General features: G+C 43.6%; 2 protein-coding genes across 5 annotated transcripts in view; one reads left to right on the plus strand and one right to left on the minus strand.

The window, feature by feature from the left end:
* Positions 1–11,884, plus strand: part of LOC130196713 (dual specificity testis-specific protein kinase 2-like) — a 64,202-nt gene extending 52,318 nt beyond the window's left edge. Inside the window, exons 1-5 of one of the 4 annotated variants that reach the window (XM_056419039.1) lie at positions 9–342; positions 7,255–7,428; positions 8,009–8,092; positions 8,735–8,821; positions 10,358–11,884. In XM_056419039.1, the coding sequence (XP_056275014.1) occupies positions 22–342; positions 7,255–7,428; positions 8,009–8,092; positions 8,735–8,821; positions 10,358–10,459 (768 nt within the window). In that variant the 5' untranslated portion in view covers positions 9–21 and the 3' untranslated portion in view covers positions 10,460–11,884. Of the gene's footprint in view, positions 1–8; positions 343–6,845; positions 7,429–8,008; positions 8,093–8,734; positions 8,822–9,465; positions 9,689–10,357 lie in introns of those variants that run through there. The other 3 variants (XM_056419038.1, XM_056419041.1, XM_056419040.1) reach the window with 3 other exon arrangements.
* Positions 1–12,999, minus strand: part of LOC130196675 (protein NLRC5-like) — a 1,158,129-nt gene that overhangs the window by 995,464 nt on the left and 149,666 nt on the right.

The following is a 12,999-nucleotide window of genomic DNA, read 5'->3' on the forward strand; positions in this document are numbered from 1 at the left end:
GTTTTATACCCACACAGACACATGTGGCTTGACATGTATCTTGAACACCCATCGGTTTTGTTTATTTATGTAACATGTAGCCGTTGCAATAAATATAAATACTATATTTTTAGCAACACGTCATCAGGTTTTTCGCTCGTCGGGAGCAAATCACAGCTCCGCTTTTATGATGTGGAGAATACAACACACTCTGTAGTTTACACAGCAGACACATGTTCCACCTCCAGCCTCACGCACCGTAAGTCATGGTACCTGTTGTGTTGTTCTCGTCGTGTTGCTGCAGTCCATGAGCTGGAGCCCACAGCGGACCAGAGTCCAGAAGAGGGACGCCTCAGCCCGGAGGTAACCGACTGGTTTTCATGTCATGTTCTAAAAGTTGCTCTTATTTACCTCCCATACACACATTCAAATCACTTTATTTTATTACACCAAACTCCACCCTGAACGCCAAAGTATTCAATTCAATTCGGTTTATTTGTAGAGCCCAATTTCACAAATTACGAATTTGTCTCAGTGCTTTACAATCTGTACACGTAGACATCCCTGACCTTTGACCTTTGACCTCACATCGGATCAGGAAAAACTCCCAAATAACCCTTCAGGGGGGAAAAAGGGAAGAACCCTTCAGGAGAGAACAGAGGAGGATCCCTCTCCAGGATGGACAGAACAATAGACGTCATGTGACCAGAAGGAATCATTCGAGTTAAAACACATTCAATGAATATGACAGAGTGGATGAATAGTTGGTAGTAGAGGAGGTGTGGGCGGAGTCTCAACAGTGGGCGGAGTCTCAACAGTGGGCGGAGTCTCAACAGGCCAGTGGCGTAGTCGGTAGCAGGACTTCCAGGACCCAGCCCTCGCTGCTCCATCAGGCGGATGGATCTGTGCCGTCTCATCGGGTCCGGTGACCCCATGAGACGTGAAGTCACAAGGACTCCGGGGATGTCGTGGGCGTCGGCCTATCGCATCGTCTTTGCAAAACGTCTCCAAATGTCAACGAAGTAAATCTGTGGCGTGACTCCCAGTAATTCATCTGAACTTGTTTGAAAGTCGGTCCCGGTGTTCTTCGCCCAGCGCGTCATCCTCTCGATGTCCGGCGTGTCTTCAGGTGACTGCGGCGCGCGGCCCTCCGCACCCACAGGAGCAGCCGGGCCGGACCGTGGTCCTGGACGCCTCCAGCGACTCCTACCTCCTCTTTGAGGACCGGAGGTTCGTGGTCAAGGCCTTCAGGCTGTTCCACCGCATCCCCTCCTTCGGGTTTTGCATTAAGGAGCACGATCGACCCGGGAGACTGAAGACTGAGCTCCTGAAGGAACTAGGTACGTCTTCAATGCTCCTGGTGTCTGCGTGGCACAGCTGCAGGGAGGATGACTGACGCGCGGAAATCTCCTTTAAGACATGTTTCTGAATATGTTTTTTATTGACATGTATACTAAGACATGTTTCTGAATATGTTTTTTATTGACATGTTTCTGAATATATTTTTTATTGACATGTATACTAAGACATGTTTCTGAATATGTTTTTTATTGACATGTAGACTAAGACATGTTTCTGAATATATTTTGTATTGACATGTTTCTGAATATATTTTTTATTGACATGTAGACTAAGACATGTTTCTGAATATGTTTTTTGTTGCATATGACATTGTGTATGACTGACTGACTTTTGCTTGACGTACTATACGAAAGCTTTTTCTATTTCCTTTTTTACGTCACCCAAATTTAGATCTGATGTACACAAGACTCACCCACTCTGACACAAGATGCTATTACAGAGTGAATCCTCCAAATGGTATGTGTGGATTATTGTGAATTAACACTGTGTGTGTGTGTGTGTGTGTGTCCCAGGCCTGAAACCGGGTCCGCTTTATGCGCAGCTGAAAGCCGGCAAGCCAGTGGCCAGCGGCGCGTGGTTCTGTCCAGCGAGGTGCTGGAAGAGGCCATTCCGGGTCGTAAAGTCTGCGTCTTCGGCGACTGCAGCTCGGCCGTGGGCGACGGCGCTGAGGCTGTGCGGCGGGCGGGCGTCCTGGTCACGAGGCCACGCTCGGGGCGAGCACCGAGCCAAAGCGGAGGACCGCGGACACTACGCCCGGGATGGCGGCCGCGGTGGCCGGGCCTGCAGCGCGAGGCTGGTGCTGACCCACTTCAGCCAGAGGTACACACCCGGCCCCTCGCACCAGGGCGGGGCGAGGACGACGTGGCGGAGCTCAAGCGGCAGGCGGAGCGCGCTGCAGGACAGCGGCCTGGAAGTGACCTTGGCCGAGGACTTACTCACTCTGCCCGTTCCGCTCAGACGACCACACCAGTGAATTGTGTTTGTGTCGACGGTCTCGGTTCACACGCGGTGCCATGAGACTGGCGCTGGTCAAAGTCCACGAGTCTGAGCACTTTTAGGACTCGTGCTCACTCTCGACGGCGGTGACGATGCCTGATCTGTTTCAGCCTCAGCACCGTCGCTCCGACAATTAGGAAGTTTGAACATCTGTCGGATTCCATGGCGCCTGACCATTATACTGATTGTTATACAACAATGCATTGATTAGTAATTATCCAAATGGGTCTCCATTGACCCCCTCCAAAAAAAAGACCACATTTTAATCTAATTTATTCAGTAGAAAGTCTCTAAATAGAATATAGCATGAACAGTAAAGCGGTCGGTTTCGGTCCGTCTTGTTTTCTCTGAGTAAACATCTGTGCTGTGATGATGAAGAACATGCAGGTGAACCTGTTCATGGACCTGTACTCAAGGTATTTAAGTACAACAGAACATGTTTAATGATTTTTACCAAAAAGGGAGAAAAAACCTAATTGGTTTATGTAAAATTCTTACAATAAAATTGCTTCTTGATCAATTCTCATTGTTACATTTTTCACTGTCTATCTGGATATATTTTCTATGTTTTTATTCACAAGGTTCTTTTTTCAGAACATGACTGCTGACTTTTTTCCTGCTACTTCTAATATCTATATAGATATATAAATGTGTATTTTTATATATATGAATATAACATTTTGTTATCCTCATCATACTGAATCTATAAAGCCCAAAATCACACATTTGCCTTAGAGGGCTTTACTTTATACCTTTCTTGATTTCTTTATGGACATGCTATGACTTTCCAATTTCAACTACACTTAACTGACTTATGCCATTACAATTTTTCTCTATGAATCTTGTCGATAAAGAACATGCGGTCGTCTCTGCACCTTTTCCAGAGCTTTATTTCTGGATCTGTACACAAGGTATTAAAGTACAACAGAAATACAAAATAATGTTTAACCAAAAAAAAAAAAACTCAATGCTTATGTACAATTCTTATAAACAATAAAGAGCTTTTTGAACATTTCTCAGTGAAGTTTTTGATTGTCTATATTTCTGGATATACACTTTAAAGTTTTTTTATTCACAAAAAGGTGTTTTCAAAGGACTCGAGTTCTCTTTTCCAAAACCACAACTGCTATTTGTTTTTCCTTTTTAAACTTCAAAACACAATACAAAATATAAAATAAATTTGTTTGGTGCTTTCTTGCACACACACACACACACGTCTCATACCGGAGATATCAATAAAATATCACATTTTTGAGAGTTCACAGGGTGGTGAAAAACCTACTTCTACTACTTAATGGCCTTTACATTCTGACAGTTTTCTGAGTCTTTGTACAAACCACAGGTGAAATAAATATCACTGCACTGCTAAAGCTACACGAGCTTTGAGGACCTACTGCATTATGCACATTGCATTAAAAAGAGAAACTAGCTCTCCACACTAAGAGCAGCAGCCATCCCTTTAGCGTCAAGACAAATATAGATATGAAAAGAAGAGAAGGATACGCATCTTTTAGACATGGCTTCAAGTTTTGAAGGCAAAATTGCAACATTGAGTAATATCAATAAGTCTTCAGGTAAAGCCGTTTTCAGTTGTTACCACTGGGGGACACGGCTGGCATGCGTGTTTCAGCCGTGTCCGAGGGGGGGCGTGACTTTCCAAAGAGAGAAACTCAATTCAAACACCAAGTCAACTGATAAAATGCAAAAAAAACAAAATATCTGTACATATCTACAAATTATTGCCTTTTGACAAGGAATCAAAATTAAAACCTTTGTATCGACATAGATTCACAAGTATAAGAGGTCAGTTCATAAACTTTTTAAAGGCTATTTGCTAATTATTTACATGAAATGCAGAAGTGAATATCTCCTCCGATGCTGGGCGTGGAAAATTAATTAGTAATGGTTTCCGAAGCGTGAATCCGGTCTGTAACCACGTCATGGTAAATTACTACATCGATAGACAAGACACACATGATGTACCCCTGAAACAAACTAGTCATAGCACAATGCATAGATAAATTAAGTAAACACGACTACTGCATCCTATCGACACGAAAAACCTTTGAAAATTCACAATTCTGGACTTCAGTCAAGAGAAAACCTCCATTTCTGCTACTACTCCGAGAAACTGTTGACTAGATCACACGAGGCCTCCTGGAGGCAGATCCAACACAACATCCAAGTGGCTTTAAATAAGAGATAATACTGCTAACAGCTTGCTAAGTGGGCTGAACATGGCATGATTTGATTTAAGAGCATATTCTGACATGTTTACGACAAATAAAAGAGAGTTGGACTAAATGGGATAACAATGACTAAACAAGCAGACCAACCGAAGACGAGCTTTAAGGAGAACCTTTGAGGCCAGATGAAGAGGAAGATCATCTCCGTGCTCGTGTTGCTCTTCACACGCTCTAGCAAAGTGGACTTGGGGGGCGACCAGCAACCATTTGCACCGGCCCGGTTACTAAAAAGTACCTGTAAACAAAACTTGAAGTGTAAAAAGTACCACTTCAAAACAACAAAGACGAGCAACTCAAGACTGAGAATAGAGGCAGAAAAGTGAGCCAGTTTTGGCAGATGAACAGAACGGCAGGACAAGGTGCGGTCGCTCCAAGACGAGAGGAAGGCGCCGCACGGCTCCGCCCCCTCGGGCCTCCGCCTGGACGTGACACATCTCAGGACCGCCAAACGGGAAGAAAATAAATGGCTATAGACTCTTGAGAGAAATCAAGACTTTAGTTCTATATGATAGACATCACTGATGTCATAGGACACAAACAAATTGAAAACAAACAAGTAAATATAGACACATATCTCATATTTCTTGAACAAAGTGGATTCTCCAGTGAGGTCAGTCTTCTGTCCAGGTGCGATGAGGGAAGAGGACGATCACTCGGACTGAAGTGCTGCGGTGTGCTGTGTGTGGTGCCGCGTGAGCTCCCAGAAACCCGTGGGGCTCGCCGCCGCCAAGCTCCCAAAGTCTGTAGCGGACACCGCCATTTTGGCCGGTGATCCGGTGGTGGTGCGTCGCTGTCCGTCGGGGTTGGAAGTCCACGGCGAGGTTCCCCCCGCGTCGCTGATGAAGGAGTCGGGGCGCCATCTGGAGTCTCTTGGAGGGCCGCTCGCAGTCCTTGTTGACGACGCCCCTCCGAGCGGGCCGAGGTCGGAGCGGTAGAAGCTGGCGTCGAGCATGTTGAGGCAGCCGGGTCGTTGGAGGGCAAGCCGAGGGCCTCGTCGTGGCTCAGGGACCCGCGGTGGAGGCCTTCCATCGGAGGGAAACCGTAGGCGTCGATGCAGCCGACCTCGGCAGGGTTGCACACCGTGGCGACCGTGTTGCTCAGCGCTGCAACGAGACGGGACAGCGTTGAGTCTCTGGAGCTGGAGGAACACGAGCCGACAGGCGCTGCTCCCCCGGGTCACTACAGGGTCCACCACATGTCCACCAGTGGATTTACACCACTTGAAACCAAATGTCCATGACCAAACTGACATCTCGGTGGATACATGAACATCTTTTGAAAATGAAGTATTCAAACAAGGAGAATTACAAAGCATACAAAACACCTTCAATGAAACAAGTGAATGAGAGACAAAAGATTTGCGCTTTCTCTCGTAGTTTTTTAATCTCCACGGTCTCTGAAAATGAGACTCTGGTTTTCGACTCTGTGAAGGACGGAGAGTCTGTCCATTCTTGGCTGAAGACTCTGGGTTGAGCCGTCCACAGTTCCCGTATTTATTGTTTATTCACACGTCACGTGAAATAACGACTCTGACTCACACACACCTCAGACTGTTGGGTCTCTCTCCTGTGTGTGTGTGTGTGTGTGTGTGTGTATCACACTCGAGTCAAAGGCGAGGCTTATCAAAATACACATCTGGATGAGTAGCATCACAGTGTGCACCGCTTGGTGCGCTTCCTGGACTGCCGAGTTAAAGATGTCGGCACACAGACAACAGCGTCTGGGTCTGGACTCGACCCGCGCTCCGCTTGTTAGTGACCCCTGCCATATAGTCATCAAAAGGTCATTGTATAGTCAATACAAATATGCTTTAAACTAGAAATAACCGCTTCAGGTAGGACTATGCCTCTGCGAACCAGTCTCGTTACAGTTAACACGTCAGTCCTGGACGTCATCATTTCATCAATTATGTGAAATTGTTATTATTACCGTCGCATTGAGAATGCGGAAGGTTATGTGTTGATCGCCGTGTATTTATTTATTTATTTGTATGCGTGTTACTCGCATAACTCAAAAAGTATTAAACCGAATCGCATGAAATTTGGTGGGATGATTGGTTATTATCCGGGGACCATTTGATTAGATTTTGGGATCAATCGGGTCAAAGGTCAAGGTCATGAAAAGGTCAAAATCTTCTTTTTAACATAGCACGGTCAATTTTTATCCAATTGGCATGCAACTCAAGCCAAAATGTTCATAATTCAATGCCCAATCTTGTGATATGCGAAGGTCTTTTTGTGTGTGTGTGTGTGTGTGTGTGTGTGTGTAAGTGTCATTGTGCAGGGGGGGCAAAAAGGGGAGTGGTTTAAAAGAAAGAATACTTTAGAAATAATTCTAATAATGGAAAAACTGGAGCTTTGGAAGCCGTTGTGATTAGTTATATATATCTATACTTATTACAAAGGTGATAACAGCCAGCCAGTCAGTGGATGGAGATACCCTACAGGACCACTGAGTCCTCCACTTGGGGTCTGAGTGAATTATTTCGTGCACTGGGCTCAGATCCTATTGAGCCAGCTGATAAGAGGCCCTTTCAAAGATCAGGCCTGTTGAAGACCACACGGACAACAGATGAGCTGCTGATGCCGCCTGCTCTGATATCAAACCTCACAGCGCCCTCTGGTGGCCATGCATGACACTGCACTCGCACTGTGATTCTCCTCCCGTCCAGAACTGTCTGATCCGGGTGACGTCTCGCGGTCGCGAGGCCCTGGTCACGGACTTCGGCCTGGCCCGGGAGGTGGTGGAGCCGCCGGTTAAAGACCCCGGCAGGAAGCTGTCACTGGTGGGCTCGGCCTTCTGGATGGCGCCAGAGATGCTGCGAGGGGAGCCGTACGACCGCAAGGTAACACACACACACACACACACACACACACACACACACACACACACACACACACACACACACACACACACACACACACACACACAATATGGTACTACAAGCTCTCTAGTGGGGTGATATGGTACTACAAGCTCCTTAAGATATGATGGAGCATCACCAATCAAGGCTTTGTAGGTTAAGAGAAGAGTTTTAAATGTTATTCTTGATTTCACGGGGAGCCAGAGCAGAGCAGCTAAGACAGGAGTCATGTGATCTCTGTTCTTGGTTTTAGTGAGAACACGAGCTGCAGCATTCTGGATCAACTGATCAATCAATTCATCTTAATATTCTTGATTAATCTATTTTTTCTTTGGTTGATAAGGTGCCTGAAAACATTGACAAATACTTTCTTCTGATCCCCTCAAACCTAAAGTGTATCCAGGTTCCAAACAATCCCCCAAACCCCCAAATGATCCATTTACTTTCACAGAAGACAGAAAGAAGCAGCAAACGGATCTTTCTTTATCAAAACAGTTGTTACGCGTCTTCTTATTCATATGTGTTCTAGTTCATGACAACAACGGCCCGTCCCTTGTTCCAGGTGTATGTGTTCTCCTTCGGCATCGTGCTCTGTGAGGTTCTGGCCCGGATCTCTGCCGACCCAGAGATGCTCCCCAGGACACAGGTAGTGACCTCACATGGGTGTTATTAGACTTCATATCGATGGTGTGCCGTGTATTTCGCTGACTCAGGCTGCACTGGTAATATCAATGAATTGCTTTGTGTGTGATTTCAGGATAATGTATGTTATTGTGCAGTAGAAAGCCCATCTGAGTGTCCCAGACCTCACATTACTTAAACACATAAACAACAGTGTGATGTGAAATTGAAGATAACAGCAACATTGCCACATGTTAGTAGCTTAGACTAGCGGCTGTGTTCAAATACTCAAAGCCACGTCCTTCTTCCACCAATGGAGCCGGCTCACGACTCACTATTAGGTCACATGACAACAAGCGGCTGTATATGTGGGCGGGGCTTTTGAAAGTGACATTCTCTGATGTGACGGTCCAAAAAGCTCCGGTAAAGTTGTGAGGATTATTATTTTATTTAAGGACGTAGAAGCAATAACGTGCATGAAGATTTCGTATTGAGTTGGTGTCAGGCGTCATACATTTTGAGTTATGACCCAACGGCGCGTCTGAGCCTTGTGTTTTGTGTGGGGTAAACGTGTTGTTCTGTGTTGTGAAAAAGACCCATAATTATTATATATATATATATATAATTATGTTACAATTATATTGTAATGATAACACGTGTCTTCTAGGACTACGGGCTGGACGTGGAGGCCTTCAGGCAGCTGGTGGACGACTGTCCTCAGCGTCTCCTGGAGCTCGCCGCCAGCTGCTGCATGGTAGGTGGAAGTATGACAACACATGTGCAACGTGAATCAAAAGATATTAATGTTGGAAGACAAGTGATGGAGAACTACTAAAGATAGACATGTGTTTTTATCTTTTATGAGAAAGGAATGATGAGGTGTCTGTCCCTGCACTGTCGTTGTTGTGAAAGTTAAAGAATAAATTAAATACTAAATATTATAATTCATCATAAAAGATAAAACATATCTATATCTGCCAATACATTAGTACGTCATGTTGACCTTATATTTAGAGTTTTTTGTATACATATATATATATATATATATAAAATAAAATGTATATATTTAAAAAATATATATATATATATATTTACTTTTTAAATATATACATTTTATTTTATATATATATAAAATAAAATGTATAAATTAAAAAGTAAATATATATATATATATATATATAAATATATGTACACAAAAAATAAAAATATAGAGTGTTTACAAATATATGTATATTTATATACATAAACAAATATATATATATATATATATATATATATGTGTATATGTATATATATGTATGTAAATATAGATGTATACAGTAAGTGTATTTATGTTCTGCAATGGCCAAGTCAATCACCTGACCTGAATCCAATGGAGCTGCATTTCACTTGCTGAAGACCAAACTGAAGGCAAAATGCCCCAAGAAGCATCAGGAGGTGAAGACAGTGGCAGTCGAGGCCTGGCAGAGCGTCACCAGGGATGAAATCCAGCGTCTGGAGACGTCTCTGGTTCCAGACTTCATGTCATTGACTGCAAAGGATTTCCAGCCAAGTATTAAAATTGACAATTACAATGATGATGATGTTAGTTTGTCCAATGACTTTTGATCCCTTAAGAAGGAGGCGCCATGTACAACATGTGTTGTAATCCCTGCACCGTTCATCTGATGTGGAGGTAAAGACTCTCACATTAAAGCTGAAGGTCTCTGAAAGCACATCTGGATTGTTTCATTCAAAATCCATTGTGGTGGTGTCCAGAGCCAACATGATGAGGATTGTGTCAATGTCCAAATCGTTATGGTCCTGACTGTATGTATATATGTATATCTATCAGAACCAGCTATACATATTTTATAATTTTAAAAAATCGAATCCGCAAAACTGTCATGCATCACATGATCGTGTTGAGAATGCAGCGTCAGTCAAAACCTCTCCTCCTCTCCTCTCCTCTCCTCTCCTCTCCTCTTCCCTCCTCTCCTCTCCTCTCATCTCCTCTCCTCTCCTCTCCTCTTCCCTCCTCTCCTCTCCTCTCCTCTTCCCTCCTCTCCTCTCCTCTCATCTCCTCTCCCCTCCTCTCCTCTCCTCTCCTCTCCTCCTCTCCTCTCCTCTCTTCTCCTCTCCTCTTCCTCTCCTCTTCCCTCCTCTCCTCTCCTCTCATCTCCTCTCTTCTCCCCTCCTCTCCTCCCCTCTCCTCTCCTCTCCTCCTCTCCTCTCCTCTCCTCTCCTCTCCTCTCCTCTCATCTCCTCTCTTCTCTCCTCTCCTCTTCCCTCCTCTCCTCTCCTCCATCAGGTGGAGTCCTTCCGGCGGCCGGCGTTCACTGAGCTGCTGGATGAGTTGGAAGAAGTCTCAGAGAGTCTGGAGCCGCCGCCATCCGACGCCACCGCGAGCTGAGTCGTCCGCCTCGGGGAAGAAAGAAGCCCCTTCCGTTCATCCGCAGGCCGGCCGCCGAGGGTCCGGGAGGATTTGGTCCCCGTCCGGGGGAGAAGGAAGCTGGACTTGGACCCCCGAGGCCCTCTTGAGGCAGTGCTCTCCTCTCCTGCAGCCACACACAACCTGAACTCGTCTGCACTGGAGGGGGGGGGGGGGGAGTCTCCTGTCTTCTTGTGAACTCTGTGATGATCCGTAGTTTGACTCCCAGGAGGGAATGTACAGTGTTCCTGGTTTCTCTTCCGTCTGCTCTGTGTGTGATGATCTCATCCGCCCACGTGTTTTATGCCTCTCCTCTCTGCTCTCAAACAAACAAACAAACAAACAAACAAACAAATGTACATGGCTTCACATAAGACACATGACACACATGAAGAGGTCTAAAGTCGCCGTGTACACTAAAATCTATATCTGCTAATACATTAGTACTTCATGTTTACTTTATATTTTTATTTTGTTGTATAAATATATACATTTTATATATATATATGTATACATATTTAATAAAAATATATCTAAAACTTAAAATATATATATATATGTATATAATTTTTTAAATTATATATATATATATATTTACACAAATTAAAATATATATGTATGCAACATTTTTTAAATATACAGTATATAAACATATGTATATTTATATACGTTTGTATGAATGTATATATGTGTGTATCGGAGATGAACAGAAAGCTCAAGTTATTTATTACATATGATGAAGTTATTATTATTCAGAGTCGTTGCAGTTACATGTTGCTGCAACACATCTGTTTGTCAGGAGCGAAGTCGGAGTCGTCCCAACGCATTGTTTTGTTCTTACGTCTCAACAATGAAATCATAGAAACAAGAGGTCGCCTTCAACACATTAATGTCTTCAACTCTTCTTCTGGTTGTGTCATATTGTTGTCATTGTTCACACTGACTATGTGTGTGTAAATATTTTACGCTTCTATGTTTTAGCTCCCAACTCATAAATTACGTTTCTTGGGATTTAAAGGTTCCACATTCCTTTTAAGTTGACCAGTTATTCACTATTTGATGCTTCTTGTTTCAGGCAGCTTGGTTTATATCTTATTAAATCATTCCACATTTTGAATTCTCAAAATTCAGAGAGACAGAGCTATAAATGAATATGATAAAACAGTAAATAGTAGATTCCCCCCCCCCAAACAAACAAAACTGAAACACAGACGTCCCAGCAGGCATTTACATACAGAACAAATACTCACCAATGACAATAAAATACAACTAATCTAGAGCGTAATTTAAGGTATTTAATCTTCTCAGTGTATAAATATGAATCTGCATTCAGACGTCGCTGTTTCACTTTTCACATTCTACCATTTTCATTTAATTTCCTGAAATAAAATCAAAGTTTCAGTCCCATTTCATAGAAGTACCAGTGTGTCATTTGTTGTGAGACTTCCTCCATTCACGTGTTAAAGTGAACAACACATTTAAAGTGAACAATACATTTATTCAAGAATAAATCATCAGCATTTGAAGGTGCAATGTGTAATGACTGTCAAATCTGCTCCAGGCAGACAGGGGGCAGCGTTTCCCCTCTGCTGCTGGGTTCACGCACTCTAATTTTAAAGTTTATATAAAAAGAACAACTACTGACAGCGTAAAAAGACGCCAAACAAATGTAATATAACTGCTGAAACTCTAAGAAGCGATCAGAATAACGGCGCTATCTTGGCGTGTGACGTTCATGTGTTTTTACGACAAACTCTACTGTGGCATGTCTTGTGACATTTCTATGTCTAACAATATTATGACTCTTATAATATATTTTGATATCAAATTTAAATGCCATACTATGACATAGTTGATTTGTTATGACATACAAATGAGGACTTATGAGATACTTTTTTAAAGGCTATTTTTTTTACATCTTATACTATTATTTTTAATGACTTTTCTGCCATAATATCATATTTGTCAGGTTCTTGTCACGGGGTGGGGCTCAGGCGCAGAGAGACAGGCAGGACTCAGATGTGAATAACAAAAAGACTCTTTAATCAGACAAAAGTTCCAAAAAAGCAAAACGTCCAAAAGGGGGCAGGCAGGGAATCGTGGTTAGGGCAAGCAGGCAGGGTCAAACAGGCAGGTCAAGAATATCCAGGCACAGGGAAGACGGAACCAAAGACAACAACTAGACAACGAGGAGAAGAGGAGACACTGCAGACAGCAGATCAATCGTTTACCCCGGCGGACACAGATGGATCTAAAGAGCCCAATACAGGGAGAACTGGATTTGCAGTTATCGTTCCTTTAACTATGAGGTCAGACGAAGGTCATCAGACCATCTGTCGTGTTGACAGTTGAGGCTTTGGCCGTCTGACCAGCGCTGCAGTGGGTGGAGGAGCTTCAGGTCAGAAAGGTTGTCATTGGTTCAGATTCCAGTTCAGCGTTATCATCATTACAGTCACATCTCATAGCAGGCAGGATATAATCAACGACATCTAGGAAACACTGCTCCCACTTAGTCAGGTGGT

Source organism: Pseudoliparis swirei, chromosome 7 (genome assembly GCF_029220125.1).
Source record: "Pseudoliparis swirei isolate HS2019 ecotype Mariana Trench chromosome 7, NWPU_hadal_v1, whole genome shotgun sequence".
Classification (NCBI taxonomy): Eukaryota; Metazoa; Chordata; class Actinopteri; order Perciformes; family Liparidae; genus Pseudoliparis; species Pseudoliparis swirei.